The 21,674-nt window shown below is 39.3% G+C and overlaps 1 protein-coding gene across 2 annotated transcripts in view; it reads left to right on the forward strand.

Annotated features, from left to right (window-relative positions):
* Positions 1-21,674, forward strand: part of ANO2 (anoctamin 2) — a 146,978-nt gene that overhangs the window by 9,662 nt on the left and 115,642 nt on the right. For both annotated transcript variants that reach the window (XR_005258835.1, XM_038153088.1), the window contains exons 4-5: positions 16,520-16,618; positions 20,251-20,402. Coding sequence is in view for 1 of the 2 variants with exons in the window: in XM_038153088.1 (XP_038009016.1) it covers positions 16,520-16,618; positions 20,251-20,402 (251 nt within the window). In the remaining variant the exon portion in view is untranslated. The remainder of the gene's footprint in view (positions 1-16,519; positions 16,619-20,250; positions 20,403-21,674) is intronic.

Below are 21,674 nucleotides of genomic sequence, written 5' to 3' on the forward strand. Positions count from 1 at the left end.
ACTTAAGAAAGATGGGATGTCCTGAATCAAAGAATCAGGGAATGGTTTTGGTCTACTAACCTCACATGGGAGTAGGGACATGGGACTTCTTCCAGAAGCTGTTTTTGTTGGTTTTTTCTATCTTTTGGCACATCCAGGGAAAGGTAATGTAAATAATGACTCACGGTGGTGGGATTCTTTTACGTTTTGAGCTCTTCTTGCTTTACTGATTACTCTAATGGCTGTTTGTCTCATTCTGCCCAAATCTGAGTTGCTATAATGTCATGTTGATCATGGCATTATGCTCAGACAGGCAAGCAATATTCTTCCAGGAAGTGAGACACTGTAGGAAAGGAATGACCCCATGTAGGGAAGAAATGTCCCAAGATATTTTACACTGTGTACAGTTTCAAATGTTATATTGTACTTGACAGGGAGGCATTTTGGAATGAAAACTGGATTTCCAAGATTTTCAACATGAACAGTGGAGGGGTCTTTTCAAGAAAAAACAAAGTAATTTCCCCTTAGTATTTAGAATACCCTCAGCTCAAACTGTTTCTTAAATCCTTTGCAGACCTAAGTTCTAGGTAGGGGCAGAGTTCCAGCAACTTAGGGCTAGTTCCTGTGGATGAGCACAGATTTAGTGGGGGGAAGCTGTCATAGAGGTAAAGATTCATTAGCTCTCCCACATGGCTACATTCTGAAAAAAAAGAGGGAACTGTGATGTACAAGCCACCATCTGTAATCAGAGTGTATTCAAGTGTCTTTCCTGGTCATTGCAAAGTCTATTAAGTCATAGGACGAGGCAAATCAGTCAAAACTGTATCACAGAGTTGCTTTTGTCATTCCAGTGGTCCCAGGTCAGCCGTTATTTTTTCCTGAATAGAACTACAAGGAAAAAAACAATTCAGCAGAGTGGCATTGGGCTGCATGGCTCTCATTAGCATTAATGAGAGTTTGGTGGCTAAATCCCCATGCACAGGATGGAAAATTTACCCTTCTGGGCGGGATCTGTCCTTGATACACAGTGCTGATAAATGTGTGCCCTCTATTGAACCTCTTTTGTGTACAGGTATGTGCTCACAGTAACAGGCCGAAGAAAAAATCATATTAGATCTTGATTTATGTAATACTGTGCTGCATTTTGTAATGTTCTGCAATTTCTGTGCAGTTATTCCAGGTCCACATTAATGTAACAATGATTTCATCCCTGAAACCAAATGCTTGGACAAATTTATTTCTTTTGAACAGGTGCATGGATTTTTACTTGTTGTTTCTTTGGGGGCTTTTTTTTGTTTGTTTGTATATGTTGATAATGGATATGTTTTCTTTAAGCTCTGCCATCTAGGAATTAACTAATTGGTTCTCTGCTGGCTTCTCCCTTCAATTCCTGGATTCTGTAATAGTTTTAAAGCATTATAAAATCACTAAAAGGATTGATACCCATACACTGTACTTTTAAGGAAATCCTGGAGGTGGAGTTTGGTAGATGATCTTGGAGTTTCATAAGATGTCTCCTGGTAAAATAAATACCCAAAATATATTTGGGAGAGAATGAGTTACTTGTAGCTAGGGTGGGAAAATGACTGAACAGCTACATGGACTAATTTTTTTAAAAATTTTTTTGGGAACAGCAACCTTTTCAGGGAAAAAAAAAAAAAAGACACCAATAGGAGCATTTTCCCAGAAATGTAGAGGTGGTCATTGCTTTCCATAGGCTGGAGCTAATGCAGTACTCAGGAAAAATACCAGCATCCTTCTCTTCCAGAGGAGCCCACTTGCACTTGCCTTAGTCATGTCCCAGCTGGGACATGGAGAATTTCTCTCCAGCCTTTGTCTACATGTTCACTAAGCTCAGTTGTGGTTTATCTGGAGTAATTTAGTAATACAAAGAAAAATTAAGATAAAAAATTAAGACATATTCAAGATCTTGCAAATACTTAAGCAGAACTCCATGCTGACACCTCCAAAGTGTTAGTTCAAACTACTGTAATTTTTCCTTAATTACTTCAAAATGGGGAAGGATATTGCTGCCCATCCTATACTTAGGACTTTTTCTCAAGTCACTCAAAATCTTAAGTCTGTTCCTGTTGAAACTGGTTACAGAGTGTGAAGGATGACTTGAGTTTCCTAATGCTTTGAAAGTTTCAACTCCATGTATGTCCTGTAAGTCACAAGGTTTTCAAGTTTTTCTGGATCTAATGTCATTGTTTCTGTCTGCTGCTTGACTCATTCCCATTATCCTCACTTATTTGTAAGTTTGCCTTTCTTGGAAATCACTGCTGTTCCTGCTCTTTTTCCAACTCTCATATTCCATACTTCATTTTGCAGGCTTTGATCATTCTTTGCTTGCCTCTGAAGATGCGCAAATGTTCAGCTGCCACTGAACCCTGTTAGGTCATCAAGACAAAAGTAATGTCCTAAAGATTGTGTCTCTAAGGAAGGTCTCTGGAAGGCTCTTCCACCATTTCAATATACACATTTTGGTTAGTGGGATCTAGGAAATTTCATACCATAGTTTTTTTTTTTTGTTAAATTAGGGGTACTTTCAGGCTCTTGCAGTGCAGTCAACCCACTGTAGTGCCCTGCAGCCCTGGCAAGCCTTCCTGCTTGTCGCAGGTCCCTGTGAGTTCACTGGATCATGTTTACTCTCTGCCTGCAGTGGCACTGCTCAGCATTCACAGGTCAGTGAGTGGTATCTGCTTCACCTCACCAGTGCTTGACCTGCTCACCTGCCTCTGGCCTCTGCATATTCCCTCCTATCCCTTTACTCCAGTCTCCTGCAGGGCTGCTTGCCTGGGTACCACAGGGTGCTCCATTTCTGTCCACAAAGCTCTTTCTCCTTATCCTGTATCCTGTGACCTATTCTGATTATTAAGGGGAAATTACTTTGTTCTTGGAAAAAACCCTCCACTGTTCACGTTCAAAATCTTGGAAATCCTGCCACTTCTTGGTGCCACTATGTCTTTCTTTGGTTGGTGTGAAGTCAGCCCTTCACCCTTCCCTGCTGCTCATCAGCTGCCATCAGTTGCAGGTCCACATGAAGTCACAACATCGAAAACATCTTGATGATACATGTGAGTCCCTTTCAACTCAGATTATTCCACGTTCTGTGATCTTCTCCACTGAGAAAATCCACAGCTGGGACAGCTGGACATGCAGACTTCATACTTCCCAACTGTTTCTCTCTGAACAACTTCTGTGCAAAATTTCCTTCCTCCCTTATTCTCTCTTCTATTTCAAAGCCTTATTTCAAAGCTATCCTTTGGAAACTGCTCACCCAAAGCTGGCCAAGTTCAGCTTCAGTGAGGCACCAAAGTTTGCTCATTAAGGTACTTGCTTTACTTTTCAGTTGATGTGTTGCAGGAGGCACCTGAGAGCACCAGAGTGACAACCTAAGACACAGGTTGCATCACAGGGGACCTGGGATTGTTTTTCACCTGGGAGCCCCAGTTTCCAGTTCACAAGTGACTCTCCTGGAAAGTATTTGTTGGTTTAGGGATGTTTTGTCACATCTGGCCACCAACTAGCAAGTCTCTTCACACAAAAGTCAGCACATGCCACATCTGGCCACTAACTAGCAAGTCTCTTCACACAAAAGTCAGCACAAGGAATGCCAAGATCCAGATGTAAATTGTTGTTAATTTCCATATCTTCATCATGCTCAGACTCTCTGTCAGGACAAACCCCCCATTTCAGGTGACTTTCTAGATGATATTAAAGACAGCTCATTTCAGTATTTAAGTTGGTGTGGTTTTATAATGTAGTGATTGGTAACCCTCTTGATATCACTATAGCAATTCTGTAGTCATGTACTGTGCTCCTAGCAATTCTCCCTTCCATTATTTTATAAAAAGATGCAAATGTAACTAGAATGTAAAACCAATTTTGTTAATGCTGTAGAACTTTAAGTACCACGAAAGACTAATAGGTAGCTCTAAAATGTATTCCTTCACTTGTACATGTCAGTGCTAATTATCAAAGATAATAATTGGCACATAATTACAGAGCACTCCAATATAATTAAAACCACAATAAAAAAAGTGTAGCCACAGGACTATATCAAAAGCTGTATACCAAAAAGGTATATCAAAAAGCTGTGAACTAAATCAAAGAATTGAGGCAGTGGGCATCCTCCTGCTACCTGGACCCCTGAAACCAGATGGGAAAGTGGAAGAAATGAAAAAGGCAGAATCAGAACCAGAGGATGGCTCAGGCTGGAAGGGACCACAGTGGGGCAGCTGGTCCCACCTCCCTGCTCCAGCAGGGCCATCCCAGAGCACAGGGTACAGGATTGTGTCCAGCTGGTTCTGGAATATCCCCAGTGAGGAGACTCCACACCCTCTCTGGACAATCTGTTCAGAGCTTGGTCACTGCTCAGGAAACATCTACCTAATGTCCAGGTGGAACCTCCTGGGCTCAGTCCCTGCCCGTTCCTCTGGTGCCATTGCTGGGGGACCTGGAGCAGAGCCTGGGCCCTGCTCGGAGCCCTCTCTGCAGACAGGGACACACAGGGATGAGGGCCCCTCTCAGCTGGGGCTCCTCTTGAGGCTAGACAGCCCCAGCTCCCTCAGCCTTTCCCTGTCAGAGATGCTCCAGGTCCTAAATCATCTCTGCAGCCTCTGTTGGCCCTGCTCCAGGAGCTCCATGTCCCTCTTGTGCTGGTGATCCCAGACCTGGACACAGCACTGCAGATGTGCTACACAAGGCTGGGCAGAGGGGCAGTATCACTCCCTGAGCTGCTGGCATTTTCTTAGCACAGACCTAAGAGCTCTTTCAAGTACTAGCAGGACAAGGTAAACTCCTATTGCCTGATACTCTCCATATCCTGAGGTGCCTGTATTCCGATATGCTTTTGTATAATCAGTATGAAAGGGTGGGTGCCTTTGAAGAGCAAATTTCATCCTGACTCTCAGCTGCCTGTTTAGAGGAATGACAGGAGCTTGAGGAGCTGCTGTTACCTCCTGAAGTTCCTGGATTGAAGTCTGGCCTGACTCATACCTGTGTCTTTCTCTGTGTCAATGCCAAAACTGCTGTAAAATGACTTTTAGAAGGAGTAACTGTTTTTAAATTTAAAATGCTGTTAAATACATGAGGGCAGAGACAGGAATTAAACTTAACTAGCCAAAAACTATCATGAGACTGAAGGTATTTTTGGGTGTAGGACTTCCTGTTCCTGTGTTCCATGGCATCCTATCTGGGTTCCTTTCAGTTCTGGTTTCCTGTTTTCATCTCCTCTATTGTTGAACAGAACATAGCTGAAAAGTGGAGGTGAAAACTATGTGAACGCTAAGTTGTTTCACTGGAAAATGGGTTTACCCTACAATCCCAGGATGGTTTGGGTTAGAAGGGACCTTAAACACCACCTCATTCCACCCCCTTGCCATGGGCAGGGACACCTTCCACTATCCCAGGTTGCTCAGAGACCTATCCAACCTGGCCTGGAGCACTTCCAGGGTTCGGGCAGCCACAGCTTCTCTGGACAACAGATATGTGAAAGCGTTTGTGTGAAGGGGAATGAGAGTGAAAAATTCAAAGTTTTCCCTTGGCAGCATGTCTGTATTCATCTTTACACTTATTTAGCACAACTGAAAATCTGCTTTGCTCAGCTTCTGTTCTGGAAATGTTTTTCTTTTACCTCCACACACTTGATGTAAATATTCAGCTTTTCTTCCTCCCAAGAAATTTGTGTTGTTATTCTGCCACTTGCCTGTAACATTGACAGCTATATTTATTATAGAACACTTTTTAGAAAGTATAAAATTTATTTATTAATCATATATAAATGCCTATTAAATTATATAGAATTTTTTATAGTTATTAAACTTAACAACCTGTTTTGTTCAGTCAGTGGAAGAGGTACATTACTACTATGAATTTAGTATTATTTTTCTCCCGAAGCTTGGGTTGGACAAATGAATTATGATGTTGATATATTGATATATTAATTACAAGCAGACAAAGTGTGTTGGAGTGGAAATGGAAATTTGAAAAGCCCAAATGGTGTTTATTCTTTGGTGGGGGCAGGAGGAGAAACTTTGAACACCAGAGCAGTTTCCCTGGAGGGGCAGTGTTCAAGCAGGGGTTTCTAATTTGGTTATAAATAATTGTGTTTATATATCTATATCTATCTACCTATCTATATCTATTTATATCTATATCTATCTATATCTATGTATCTATACTAACATGTGGACTTAAGGGGAATTAAGGCATTTTTTTAGGCTTCCAGAGCTATGCAAACCTGTGTGTATTTGTGCTTTTAATCCAGAAAGAGCATTGCAAATAGCTTCATTTTTTTGGTAAACCATCTCTATAAATATTTGAAAAGACCTAACACGTTGCAAATATTTAGTTAACGGTCTTTGTTAAAGCAAAATTTGAGGAAGCTCTAAAATCATAATATCTTATCAGTATTAGAGGTCATTTTGTATATGTGTGAGTGTCCCAGTTGAAGCCTGCTACAGCCAGTTATCTGTGATTGATGTGTGAATTTCTTGGCAAAAACCCTACTCAATATTTTTAATAGTAAATGCTAAACTTAAAGTTATATTTTTAATGTTTTCCCATCATGTGCATAAGTTATATAACCAGATCTGGATCTGTGTGGTTACTGCTATTTATACAACTGTTGGGATGTACAACAGATGAGGATCCAGCTCAGTTATTCAGTGATCCATTATTCAGTTCTGAATAAACACAGAAAAAAAAATTGATTCTCTATTACCAAGATTATAATTTGTTTATAAGAAAATAGAACAGAGTAGGCAAGATAAGTTGAAGTAGGAATTTAAGGTGGTATGTGTTGGTCTCTCAAACTTGTGCAAATGAGACTTTGATCTGACTGAAGAACTTTATGGTCAGGATATCACAATGCATTTAAATTATCCTTGACCAGAAGTGCAATAATAGAAGTGCCTTAGTCTCTCTCCTCTCTTTTCATTTGCCAGTTACTACTTAAATCTGCTGATTTTTTTTCCCTGTTTGTTTTTCTTGCTCCCAGTTTTGCAGATTAAATCTCTCATCTCTGAATACTGTCCTTACTGCATGGCAAGAACCAAAAGCATTTTGTGATCAATATTAAACTGATACTGATAGACAGAGTTGGTCATGCCCCCTGCAAATGGACCCAAGTTTTGCTTGAGACATCTTTGTTTACTGATGACTGACAAAACAAGTGAGGGGGAAATGAAAAGGCAAACCCCTCCTACTTTTCCCTTTTGACCTCAGTCCTGATATATCCTTTGTCATAAACTTAATGATGTCACTTGAAATGTCATCAGGTTCATGGAGGCAACAGTTCTCAGGTGATGCCAGGCCAGAGGACAGTAAACGCTGTGGCAGTTTGTTATGAGAACTTGTCCTGGGGTTCTTTATCAAGCAAAGAGTCTCTTAAGTCCTCAGGAGAACACCCTCTTGAGGCTCTAAAAGCTTGGCATAAGAGTTTTTATTCCAGAAATCACTTCCTGTATGTTCCATTTGTGATTGCTCTCCAAGTATCCTCTTAGTTTGTGAGGTTGTGTGACCCCATCAGGGCTTTAAAACAGATGGCTACATTCTGCAGGCCTTGATAACAGTAGTATAAATAAGTTTTTGTTTTCCCCACTGGTTTCTGAAAGCTTTGACATGGCACTCATGAGCCACTGTCATGATGTATAGAAGGAACCACATTGGAGCGTAAATGTGTTATGGGCCATTAAGAGAAGGCTTTGGGGTGACCTCATTATGGCCTGCCAGTGCCTGAAGGGAGCCCACAGGAAAGAGGGAGGAGGACTCTTGACAAGGGCCTAGAGTGACAGGACAAGAAGAATGGCTTGACACTGACAGAGAGCAGGTTTAGATTGGATATTACAAAAAAAATTCTTCCCTGTGAGGGTGGAGAGGCCCTGGCACAGATTGTCCAGAGAAGCTGTGGCTGACCCATCCCTGACAGTGTCCAAGGCCAGACTGGATGGAGCACTGAGCAACCTGGGATAGTGGAAGGTGTCCCTGCAGATGGCAGGGGGTTGGAACAAGATGATCTTTCAGGTCTCTTCCAACCCAAGTAATTTTATGATTCTGTGATTTAGGTGTTCTGTTGCTGAGCGTATCTTCCTCATATTAAGTCACAGCCTACCATAGTGTGCTTGTGGCTTTTTTGCTTGGTATCCCTTTTGTAAACGTCTAATATTTAGCAGAAAATAATTATGGTAGAAGTAGAGGAAAAATATGACAGAATCATGCCAAAACAAAAGCTCAAAAATGTTCACTGTGATGTAATATATATATATTTTTAAAGGCATGAGTGCAAGCAGTGTTAATATGTGATTTTGAGTGAGCTGATATAAAACAAGCAAAAAGATTTATGAAAATTACAAAATGCAGAGTACTTCTAATGAGACATAAAACAGATTTTAAGGTGTGGAAGATGGAAGGTACTTACTGCTATCAGTGTATAGCACCTCATTTATTAGAGAAACTTGGTAGTGATTTCCTGTAAATTTCAATTTGCATGATGCCACCAGGATTGGAATAACAAATCTTACATTTTTTTTTTCCATTGCTAATTCATTTCCCTCATGGAATAAAGCACTTTGGCATCATATCAGGTTAATATTCATGTTCTGCATCCTATTTGCTAATTATCTTTTTAGTAATTGAAAGTTAATGGCCCACTTGACCCTTACATCTATAGAAGTGATTTGTTCATCTTTCCACATAAATTGTCATATTTCAAAGCCAAGCTAAAAGTAAAATCTCACTAAAATATTTTTGTTGCCTGCTGTTGTGAAATGTATTGGAGAACCTACAACTTTAAAATGTGTTGAGCTTTAGCAAACATTGGTATTTTGGTGTTTGCTGACAGTTTATTCTTAGAATCATAATAGAAAATGAAATTTGTGTTTCTTTTATAATGATTTGACAACTGATTTTTTAATAATCCTCCCTTATTTTCAATGTTACAAAGGAGCAAACTGGCACTTATATATTCTGACTGGCTGGTGTCTACTTTTTGTATTGTCAGAGTAACTCTGAATTTATGGTGATGGAGAACTAAATCCGGCCAACAGAGTTTAGGGCATGCAGGAAGCAGTACTGCCAGGATGGAGGAAAAAAGTATGTGTGGTAATAGTTATTTTACTGATATCTACTGAGTGATTCCCTCTGGACCATATTTTTGGGGAACTGAGTATTGAGCCTTGGTTTTCAAAAGTGTTGATAATTCAGCACATTCTGCAGAGATCACTAGAACGTGCTAGCAAATTAACATTCCTGAAAATCCAATATTGTCCATTTACTGGCTGATTTCAATGATTACCATGCTCTTGTGGGAAGGTACTGTTTTGAGCCCTAGTACCACATTAGCTGAGGGTGCTGGGTCCCCTAGAGCTACATAAATATTCTAAAACTGCAATTTCCATCTGTGAGTGAGGTATTTCTTGGACACTGAGTCCCAGCCCATTTGCCAAGCTTCTCATACTCCTCTCAGCTGCAACATTTCAAGCAACTATTTATCTCTGCTTGATGAATTGATCAGATCTCCAGGCTGCTGCTGCTGCTCTTGCTGCCTTCTAATCATCTGCAGAGCCTGCAAACACCCAGCAGAGCTCCTCAGCACCACATTTCATCTGGAGCAGGCTTGTGCCTCGCTGGCTGGGAACTGCTTCTCTAGGTATTGGCAATACTGCCATGAAATGATCCTGTGGTGTGACAGATTCCCTCAGTGCAGTACAGGGTCTCCAACACCTGCAGTGGTAAAATGTTTCCTAAACAGTAGGAATGGTACTTTTGTGATGCTTTTACTCTGATGTTCTGCTGCTGACAGCTATGTCCAACTTAGCTGCTTTCCCCCATGTGATGTTGTTTGCCCACTAAGGACCTTCTGGGGATCTCTATCCCAAAGTCTGGCACAGTTTCTTCCTAAAATGCTATTCAGTTTTTGCACCCTCAAGGCAGAGGTACTTCCCTGCTGCATTGATGTTTATGTCCCTTTGTTGATTTTCAATTTGGCTTTGTCTGAGGCCCTGTAGTGCTTGCTCTGAAAGAGACTCCAGGCAGTCCATCCACACCTCATCTCCTTATCATGCAGGATTTTACAGATTTCCACAACAACGTCCTCAAGTTTCCAGAACAAAAGGTCTCAGTCTTTTCAGTAGTTTCTATGTAGATGCCATAATAAGGCTTTTGTGTGTCCTCTGAAACCATTTTTTGTCTAACTTGTCTCATTGGAGGTGAGGAGGCAGAGAGTGCACACCGAGTTCAAGATGTGGATACTGTTATGTTTGAATGGCTTTTTTTTCTTAGTCTTTGTACCTTTCCTAATGAAATGTAAGCTTTACTTTACTTCGTGGCTCTTAGAAAATACTGAGCTGCTATTTTTCAAACGATTTTCTGTTGCAAAATTGTCATTACTGACCAGCATAGGTGAAATCAGAGCCCAGCATCTTGTTATGTGATTCTAGATTTAACCCACAGGTATTGCTTTGTATTTATTTACATTGAGAGCTCTTTGCCACTGTTCAGGTTCTTACAAAGCTTTTCTACAATTTTTCAGTCTCCCCTTATCCTTGCTTCCCTGAAAAACTTCATCTGCTTTATCTTTCTCCAGGCCACTTAAGCTGATGTTGGATACTGCAAACACTGCAAAATCCCCTTAGTGACTTTTTTTTTTTTTTTTTTTCCAGCAGTGCAGGTTCTTCTTCTATCCAGTTTCTTCTTGTTTCACTGATTATTTCTCCACCCCTGGACCTGTTGCATTATCCAAAATGAGTCACGTGATGATACTGTGGGACTGCCCCTGACTCTCCCCCATCTCTTCCTGTTTGCAGTGAGACTGTAGCTCTCCAGGGAGGTTTTGGATTTCTCGCCAGCAAAAAAGCCAGCCCAGATACTTTGATTATCTTCGTCTTAATCCTCACCCAGTCAAGCCCCTGCAAATACAGCCAACCTTCCTTTTACTGCTACTGATCTTTGGAGAGAGAGAGACCTTGAAGGGTTACACCATCCTGGAAAAGCTTGTAGCCTCTGCTTAGGAGAACCCTCTTATTAAACTGAGTACATTTCTACCATCTGTTAACACTTCCAAATTACAGAACACCCCCTAAAGTATATTTGCTAAGAATGAATTTAACTTTAAAATCTTTCAACACAAAATTGAATCATCCCTTCATATGATTGTTGATCAACTATGGAGGGATGAAGCAATATTTTAAGGTACCTTTTCTCTGATTTTTCAGATTGATGTCCTAAGTATTTTGATTTTTTTTTTTCTCCAAATCCCTTTTTTTTCCTTGAAACTGAGTTTGCTAGAATGAGGATTCAGTCTCTGTTTCATTAATCTCCCCACTGGGTACATGCCTGTAATCTGGTCTAAAGACTGACTTCCATGATCTTCCTGCTTCATCTGGAAAATTATTTAGGCCATAAATCTCTGTGCAGATTAGTGAGTCTCATTCCCTCAAGAGGAATTACATTTTGCCCTTTTAAATGTTAACTCTTTGGCCTCAAGAAGTTTGTTGATTTTATTATGGATAATAAAGTTTGATATGATGTATTCCACAGAATATTGGCTTATTTTTTAGCTAATTTGGCACTGAATGTAGCCAGACCAGCTGCTTACGTGATTTTCAGTTGACACTGCCAAAATACAGGAGGTGGTAGAGAAGACACAGTCCTCCCTTCCTTTGTGAGGCAGTTTGATTTGGGTGAGGAGGCTCTTAATTTTACATTTTATTATTATTATTTATGACATTTAATCTCAGAAGATGTGTTGAAATTGTGCCAGGCCTTCATAGCAAGAAATTTGTGTCATTGACACAGGAAAAATTGGCTGATAAAGTTATTCTGAAGAATTAGAGATGATTTTGCTTTATGTTTGAAAGTCGTACTTTTCATGCTGTAGTGATTAGTTGACAGAGATAAACATTTGGAAAATATTGGTGAAAGTGAAGTAATTTTTAATCCAAAATGTGTATTTAGAAAGAATTAAAATGAATGACAATCCTGGCATATTTGTTACTCACCTGCATATAAATCCTGCTTTGCACACTGCAATAATGCACAGGTCTGTGCCCTGGGCTTTTTCTTTTGTTTTATTTGGCAGATTTATCAATCTATTCTACATTTGTGCTTGAGTTTCTGGCAGCTCATTTTCATTCAATTTTTCATTGTCATTAAGAATTTCCATCTTATTTGGGGAAGCCCGCCTGTGTTTTTAGGCTTACTGTATCATCTTCTATTCAGAGACATTTCCTGTCTGTACATGAGTGGGAAGATTTTGGTTGGAGAGGTTGCAATGCCATTAGGAGACATTGCAAAGGATGACCAAAGCCAATTGTTTCATTCCACAGTGCTTCACCTAACAAATTGAGATTATTTAGGGTTTTTTTAGGTGTTTTGGCCAGATCTTTCATGACCGGGTGCTCTGTTCTATGCTTATACTCACTATTATATTCTTTAACTGTTTGTGCTCACTGGTGGGAGTAAGAGAACAAAATAAACAAGATATTGACACCATCACTGTTGGTAGAAATTAAGAAAGAGAAAAGTAAACTGTCAAAATGTGTACATTTTGCAGCTTTGCTTAAGGTCTTGGGCATGTCTGTATACCCATGCACCAAGGTAAATCTACACCTTGGAGAAATAATGGAAATAGAAAGGGGAAAGTTTGGCAAGGGTAAAAGGGTTTTGTGAAGGAAAATATGAAAATTATAAGATGCATAATATATAGCCATACTGTCTTATTGGTTTATTGCCTTATTTGAACACTTCTCAATTTGGAACATATTTATATTCACAAAAGCCTTTTGATAGAGGGAAGTTCCATTGTCTTCATAGACTAAGAGGCAGAATTAAATTACCAGCCTACAATTATAGAATACAGCCTCTACTCCATACTAACATGAACAGGGAGTTGCTCTGGACTGAGATGTCCATGTCAGGACATTCTGGGTGTTGTTGTCTCACCTGGACCAGTGCCCTGCACTTTTCCTAGTGGAACTGGCTCACACTATCATTGACTGGTTTTGTATATTGGACACAGAGCTCGGGGAACAGAAACACAATGTTTCACAGATAGAAATTCAATCTATTTGGCAAAAAACACAGCCACTTTTACCGTCTCTGCCTGAATCTGGCATTGCTGTGTCATGCAATCCAGTGCTACCCATGCTGGGGGCCAATAGCTCAGCACTTGGCTCTGCTCTTGTGAAATGAAGGTGACCACAGTTCTGGGATAATATGAAGAAATTGCTTTTTATTTGCAGTATCACATATCTTTGGTATTTACCTCAATTTCCAGGGTTGGTATCAGGAGAGTAGATATTAGTTTTGAACAATTGCCTTTGCAGACATGATGGATCCATTTGGTGATGGAATTAATGGGAAGATGATTGCTTTTACTGAGTTAATAGGACCTGTCTTTTCTTTTCCTCATTGCAAACTGTGTTATTGTCACTTTCCCTGTGTTGTCTCATTATATTAACTGGAGCCATTAAAATATTGCTCCCAAGTATTTTTTCTGTCCATTTAATAATCATTGAAGGATAAAATGTTTAAAGTTCAGTTATTTTTTTCTAAGAAGTTTACATGCTTTAGGTTTTATGATTTATGCCTTTTCCATTTCCTGTGCACATTAAAAAAAAAACCATTAGAAAGATTGGCAGTTCCCTGGACTCCCTTAGACATTAGTTAATAACTTATTTTCATCTTCTTTCTACCCTTTGGTGTTACTTTTTCTTCCTGTTAAGATACACAGCAGATTTCTCTTTTTTTTGGACTAGTATTTTAAAAAAATATTCATTTAATATGTAAGTTATTTACAAACTGTATTCCTTAAATATGGAGTGATTAGTGATTTCATGGTGAGGAAATGATGAGAAATACTTACTCATCCAGAGTACAGTGAATCAGCAGGAGTGATTCTGAGCATTCAAAATAGAAGACTGACAGCATTTCATTAGATCAAAGTGATGAGCATATGCACAATTATCATTTCAGGTGATTAATCAGAGGACAGCAGTTAGGGGCTGTCTCCAGTAAACAGTCATAAATCCACCCTGGCAAGGAGAAAAGCAAGTTCTAACTTTTTGAGATGTTTTCAATACAAGGAACCCTCTGGGAATAAGTTAATTGAGCAGATCCTTGCCAGATGTCAGAAGGAAAAAAGGGCATTTAAATACACCTGGAACTGCTGCAGATGAAGCCTGGAAAAGTGGGGAAAGGAATCTTACCAGAGGAGAAGACCTAAAGGCTTTTATTTTGGTGAGCCCATAGAAAATGAGCTAGATGGCTTGTCTCTTGAGCTATGATATTACATTGATGGCTTCAAATTTATTTTAAAATACTTTGATTAATTTGAATGGTAGGAAGATGTGAGAGATGTGGTTCTAGTAATTCCAAGGTGAACATCCAGCAGCCCATTGTTTTGCATCTTTTGATTACCATGCAGCAGGAGCCACCTAGTCCTGTTTTCCCTACTTTATTTATTTTGCATTAGTGTTTATTAAAATTACCTCAATTTCCCATAATGGGAAAAGCTTTTAATTTTTTTTAATCCCATCATGGGATTTTAAAGCTTTTTAAAAATTTTTAATGATCTGATTCCTCATCATCTGATATCACTTCATGAACAGCGCAACTTTCCAATTTATTTTTGTTCAAATATACAAGGGTCATATTCTTCATCTGATCTCTTCAATCAAATTATTTGCTTAATTTTATTTGCAATCTGTGTAGTCATATGAGCCTGAGGTGGAAACAACCAATTAGATCACACTGTCCTTCTTCTTGCCAACATGGAATATAATCCCCCAGACAGGGAATGTGCTTGATTTTAGCCAAAAGCTCAGAAGAAACTCCTGATCTTCACACACTGAAATTTGTTTTACAAATTTCAAACAGATAAGACCTCTTATCTGTTTTTAATCTGTTTTCAGCAAATGATTACCAGAACATCTGCTCATGCCCAGTATATTTTTCCTTCCTTCTCTTAAAGCTGACTTCCCCAGTGGACTGATGAAAGAGAGATTCTGCAGCTTCTTCTGCTCTTTAAAATAGCATTGGTCCACTGAAGAAATGTTAGCTGAAGGTGAGGGAGTGATTTTTATCATTCATGTTGCATCTATAGGGAAAATAAGAGCAAAGTGACTGCACTAATAGTAGGATTTCCATCTAACTTTTTTTTTTGATTTTTAATCAGGAAGCATAAGGATGCATTCAGCAAACATGTTTCGGGTTTAAATAAAGATGGAAGCAGCCACACAAAGATCATTAATCTTGGCCTTGATGAAGCCTTTGAATCACAGGATCACTGAGGTTGGAAAAGACCTCCCAAGATCTTCGAGTCCAACCTTTGACAAGTCATCACTTTGTTATCCAGCCCAGAGCACTGCCACATCCAGTCATTCCTTGGACACCTCCAGGGATTCACCACCTCCCTGGGCAGCCCCTTCCAATGCCTGACTACCCTTCCAGGGAAGAAATTCCTCCTGAAAGTCTTCTTTTGTCCACTTCCATGCCTTTCCCTAAAGGATTCTGTGTTCAGGAGGTTGACGACAGAGGAGACTTTTCAGGAGGGCTTTGAAATCTGAGAAGGCAGGAGCTGTTTGGATTTTTGTCAAGGAAATCCCCTCAAAGAGGAGGTGCAGTGTAGAAGATGGTGTGACAACTGGTCATTGCCTTGATTTTTCTGATATTCGCTTTCTAATCTCCCTCCCAACTTTTCTTCCCAACATTTCCACGGCAAGCATTTATCCCTGTGATTTACTGATACAATTTCTTTGTGTGCCTTGAGGAAAAAAACTGTCTGAACCTTCCTGCATTTAATTTTCATGTTTTTCTCAGGGGTGCTGCTTTCTGCTCTCAGGGTTCCTTTCTGTAGCTCAGATGTGCTACCAGGAGTCTTTTGCATGGCTTGCAAAAAACTGGCTGTGCCAAAGCTCTTTTGGGCATTTTATGCTTCTGACCAGCATAACCAATCATTTACATAAACATGAGGCTCCTATCTCTGTGCAGAAGGTAAATTTTTAAGTTTTCTTTAGGTTTGCCATTCCAGCTGAAGATAGGGCAACAAATGTTGGGCCTGATTCTCTGTAAGGAACCACTGATCTGGTGCAGTGTCTGGAAAATAGTTGGGCAAAACTGAAAATGAGAACTAAAGCAAAGCCCACCCAGAGCAGGAGAATTTTTTTTTTTAATCTTGTTGGTTCAGATGGACACAAAAGCCCACTAAAGAAATCAGATCCCTTCTAAAATATTAATGTACAAAAAAAGCAGTATCTTGGGTGTTTCTCATTTACATCATTCCAAAATCTGGACTTGTAGCTTTCTGTCACCCTGGTGCACACACAGCTACACTGCAGGCAGTGGATTAATGGATTTTAGAGCATAAAAGATTCAGCTTTTAAGGAAAATATCACTTTGCTGTAGCAGAAGTTGGTTATACCCTGTGATTGTTGCCTACTGCTGAATGATTTTGTTGGAGCTGACAACTTGAGATACTATCACTACATTGTGTTCAAGAATATTTAAATACATTGTTTCCCCTTTTTTTGTGTTTCAGAACAAGAGCCAAGGAGTGAGTTTTGTCCGTATACATGCGCCTTGGCAAGTCCTCAGTCGAGAAGCAGAACTCCTTAAAATAAAAATGCCCACGAAAAAGGTAAATATCTCCCATTTTCTATCAATATGTTTTATGATTGAAGGATCAGAATCATCATTAAATGTATAGAAGCCCATGGAGTTACTTTGTTTCAAAAATCAGAGAAAATGAACTGTCAGACTTATTTTTCACATTTCCAAGTCTTTTGAGATGATTTACTGTTCAGAGCTATATTTAAGTGGGAATTTTCAAAGGGGTTTTTAAAGGCCACAGAGGCAGCTGGCTGATGGACTGCATTCAGGAGGGTGATGACAGAGCTGAGTGTTAAGGAGGGCTTTGAAAGCTGAGAAAGCACGAGCTGTCTGGACTTTTGTCAAGGAAGTTCTCTCGGAGGTGAGGGTTAGTGTGGAAGATAGTATGAAACTGGTCACTGTCTCAAGACTTCTCCAAAGAGAAAGAGGCTCTCCCCAGAGAATCTGTTTTGGTGGTATCAGTGACTTAGTGAATTCAGACCTGCCTGTTGTCACTAAAACTTCAGCTCACTCTCTTGTTTTTTTGTCTGTTTTCAGCAGTTGCTGGCAAACCTTGTAAATTCCGAGTAGCAAAGTCCCCAATCTGTGTTCCTGAAATTATTTAGTCCATTGGTTAGCAACTCCACTGGAGTCAGGGGAACTGCCTTGTGCTTTTAGTTAGTGATACTCATCATCTCCACTACAGAACATTTATTTCTTTGCATTGCCGTTAGAAATTTAAAAAAAATTGATTTTGTTTTCTCCCACTGCGTTGTTTGATCTTTGAGTTTTTCATCTTTTTTCACCCACCAAAAGCTTCATTCTGGTTCACATTTCATGCTGTTACAAACTGTCATTTTCAGAAGACTGGCTAAATCAATCTTGCATACTCTCAATGTGTTTGCATCCCAGGGGAAAAAAAAAAAGGATATTTCCAATCAATCTTTGAAAATTAGTAGATTTTAGACAGCTAGAGTACTCCTAGAAACTTTCTACATATTCATCTCCTCTCTTTGATCTCTTCCAAAATTAATTCCTTTTATGCATTTTTAGTGCCTGCTTATTTCTCCCTCTTTCTGGTCTCATGGGAATTTTCTCGTCCAAGTTTTTTGCAGATGCACCAAAGTAAATTTTACACTATTTTAATTGATGAGTTTTGCCATCATTTTGGCCTAGGTTAAGGGCTGTCCAGGAGCTGATAATCTCTGATGGCACCCTCCTCATTCACAACACTTCTGCATCCCCCCTCTCTCCTCCGATTGGGAGAAAAAAATCCTCTGTTATCTCCAAAAATAAAAAATTCCTCTGTTATCTCTAGCTGCAGAAATGGCAGCATTACCAGAAACAAGCTGACAGGAAAGCTCTATTCATATCCTAGAGTTTGGGGTTTTTTTTTGAAATTAAAAACAGTTGAAAGAGGAATTTCCTTTGAAAGAAAAGAAATCCACTTTGAAAAAACTGAAATCTTGTATTTTGGGCATTTGGCAATATAAAATAAAAAAATCATCCAGTAACCACTAAAGGGAAAGTTCTGGTTTTGTTCAAAGATACAAAATACTGCTCTCAAGGCACCTTACGTATTTTCTGTAATTTTTATTTATTCAAGGATTGTACTAAACCATTAAAAAATGCATTTTCAGGTGAAAGTGTTAATCCACCTCTAAACACGAATTCGTTACAAATATTTTTTCCACAAACGTTCAGTTTTAAATAATCTTTCAGAATATAAGGCATTGTGGGAAAAGATACCCTCTGAACCCTTTTAAGTATATATAAACTTCTGGATATGATAACAGAGCTATTTTGGTGAGTGAGACTGCGCCAGGCTCAAACATGAGTATGGGAAAAAAATAGGAACAGCTGGGAGGGCTGCTCTGTGGCCGGAGCTGTGATGTCTCTGGCTTTAGTGAGTCTTGGGGAATTGAATCCTGTGACTGGAGTGCTGGGATAGGGAAGTAAAGGCTGTTCAGGAGGGACAGGCAGAGATGGAGAGGTGAAGGAGTTGTCCTGTAAGAAAGGGAATAGCTGCAGTTAAGGTATTATAAGGCTGACATCTTCTGGGTGGGGGTTAGGGGGATGGAAAACAAGGCAGATGTCATTGAGTATTCTGTAGGACTGATGAATCATTCCATAGGCAAGCAGCAGAAGTTTCTTGTGCTTGTGGGAAATGACACCTTCCCAAACATTAATTGGGAATGTTGTACTGCTGTGACAAGCAAGTCTGAGAAATTCCTGAAGGGTGTTGAAGATAATACTTTGCCACAAGGATTCAGTGAGCCAGCTAGGAAAGATGGCCTCCCAGACTAGATACTTGTGAAGAGAGGAGGACATGTGGGATATGGGATGGTAGGAGGCTGCCTTAGCTGAATAAAATGGCTGAATTTAAAATATTCAGTCTAATGAGAACAAAAAAGGTCAGCAGAATTGTTGATCTAGGTTTCAAGAGAGTAAACTCATAACCACTCAGGGAGATACTTAGCACTGCTCCCTAGGAATCTGCTTTTGAGTGTTCCATGAGTGATTGGTTGAACAGGGAATTCCTCGTGGAGCTTGAGAAGAAAAAGCAATTTTCCATCTCTAGCAGCAAGGCCATGCCTCACAGGAAGTTTACAAAGCTGTGGTTCGCATATTCAGGGACAAAACACAAAAGGCCAAAACTCATGTAGAGCTCAAACTGGCCAGTATTGTGCCACACAACTAAAAGACTTTTTAAAGTATGTTAATAACAAGAGAAGGTGTGAAGAAAATATTGGACCAATCCTTGTTGGAAATGGTCACCTGACAAACAGGGATGATGGAAAAATGAGGCCTTCAATGCTTTTTTGGCCTCAACTTTTAATATTAAATATCTTGGACTGCCTGGTCCTGAGGCAGAGGACTGCAGCTGTGGGAACAGTTTGTGGCTTTCCATTTGTGGCCACTGAATTTTTAAGGGAGCATCAGTATCCACTGGAGGTCCAGAAGTCCATGGGGGCTTGTGAATTGACCCCAGAGTACTGAAGGAATTAGCAGGACCCATTCAATCCACTCCGAAAGGACTTGGTTCTCGCTGAATGGGAGCTACTTGGTGTTATTACAATTTACATGGGAGAAGAGCCAGGAAATGACATGCCTAATATTCCAACCTCCGGACTTGAAATAATTATGGAGAAAGTCATACCATCTGCAGCAGAAAGGCATTTGAAGGACAAAGCATTGCTCAGGCACAGACAATAAGGTTTCACAAAGGAAAAGTCCTGGCTAACTAATTATATATCGTTCTACTATATGGTTCCCTGCCTAGTGGATGAGAGGAAGGTAGTAGATGTAACTGTTTTTTTTCCTGGATTTTAGAAAAGTTTTTAATATTATTATGTTTTAATATTATCCTTCTGGACAGGTGGTTTAACTGTGAGATGAGCACTTACCTGGAGCTCTGGGTGAAGAACTGGTTTTCTTTTTTCTTGTATTAATAATTCTGCACTAAGGTTTTTTTTCTGGAATTAGCTTGTGAGGGACAAGAACTTTTTGGAACTGCAACCCATATGGATTCAAGTGCTTACAGTTATATGGGAATATGTCTTCAGAGAAGACACTTCTTTTAATTACAGGTTTAAACATATGTGTACAGCAAATTTTTTTTTCCTTTATTTTAGTGTAATTTTGGAAGGGACATACTAATGTACAGTTTTATTTCTTCAGATGTATGAAATCACTGAAGAAAAGGGAATACTGAAAATGTTAAATGAAATATGGTGCAAATTGACTGAACCTCTGCAACCCCAGGTGCCACAGCAAGAAACCACCAAGATGAAAACCTTGTCCTACCCATTTTCCAGAGAGAAAATATATTTGTGAGTACTTTAAAATGTGATGGACTGTGGATGTGACAGCCTCGTCAGAGAGTGAGAAAACCAGATAAGTTTTCTTACAGTGGACTTGTGAAACTTTTATGGAGTTGTAGAGAAACAATGATAGCTTGTTATTATAAACAACCTACAAGTGGTGTTTTCCTACTCTCTAATTTCCTGTTTTTCTCAAATATTGTTTATAATAAAGGTGTTTTTATTAATTAGTCAGTCAAGTGAAATGTATCAGAACAGTCTATAAAAAGAGAATTTTTGTATTAAAGCTGTGCAAACCAGCCTTTTGGTGGGTCTGTGTTGTTTCTTACTCAACAGCAACAATGGACAGTGAAGGAAGCTGGAATATATATTTTTAGAGTTGTAATTTCTTTTTCCCACATTTCAGTCAAAATTCAAAAGTTCATCAAGCATATCTGGAAATCCTGAGGGAACATCCAAAATTGTCAGTTTTTCAGTGGATTAACAGAAATACAAGCTGCAGAGAGTTTCTGTCAGTGTTCCTCTTCTGTAGGATAAGGCACTGGAAGCAGTGCATCAAATAAATTTCCGTATGTTCAGTTCGAAATGTAAAAATCCTCTCACCAAATTCCTGATTATTTGGTTAAGGATATTACTGCCTGTTTTGAAAAAAGCAAGAGCTAGTAGAAATACAGTGGTATTTTCCATTTTGATAGATTTATTGTAGCACTTAAAACTGAGCTAATAATATGCAGATAAGGAGTCCTTGACACCTGCTCTTTCACTCAGAATAATATTTCTGGTCCCAGTTTGACATGAAACACTCTTTTTTTTCCTCCTGGGTGTCTCCTTGTATTTATGTCCAATAAATAAAATTCAGTAAGAAATACAGTGACCCACCATTTTATTTATTGCCCTCTGACAATTTTAATTAATTTTGAATATGAGTCAGATGGAGGAGAATTGATGGTTAATAGAGGAGACTATCCTGGGAAGCTAATTTCGCATATGACAATTTTGAGGTTTAAGGGAGGGCATAATTCTGGTGGAATGGTTATTTGAAATCAAGTTAAATGCTGACTGTTTAGTGGCCAGGAAAAGAGTAATGAACATCTGCATCGGGCTGGTTGAAACCTGCTAACACAACCTCAGATATTATTGTGTTGAGGGGACATTATTAAAAAAATATTAAAAGGTCATCTTCTGTAAACAATAGAGAGGTTCTTCTTGCTCAAAAGGCATTTTATATTAGCTAATGATTTTGCATTTTTATGCCCACCATCAGTGCAATCCTGGTAGAGC

This window comes from Motacilla alba, chromosome 1A (genome assembly GCF_015832195.1).
Source record: "Motacilla alba alba isolate MOTALB_02 chromosome 1A, Motacilla_alba_V1.0_pri, whole genome shotgun sequence".
Taxonomy (NCBI): domain Eukaryota; kingdom Metazoa; phylum Chordata; class Aves; order Passeriformes; family Motacillidae; genus Motacilla; species Motacilla alba.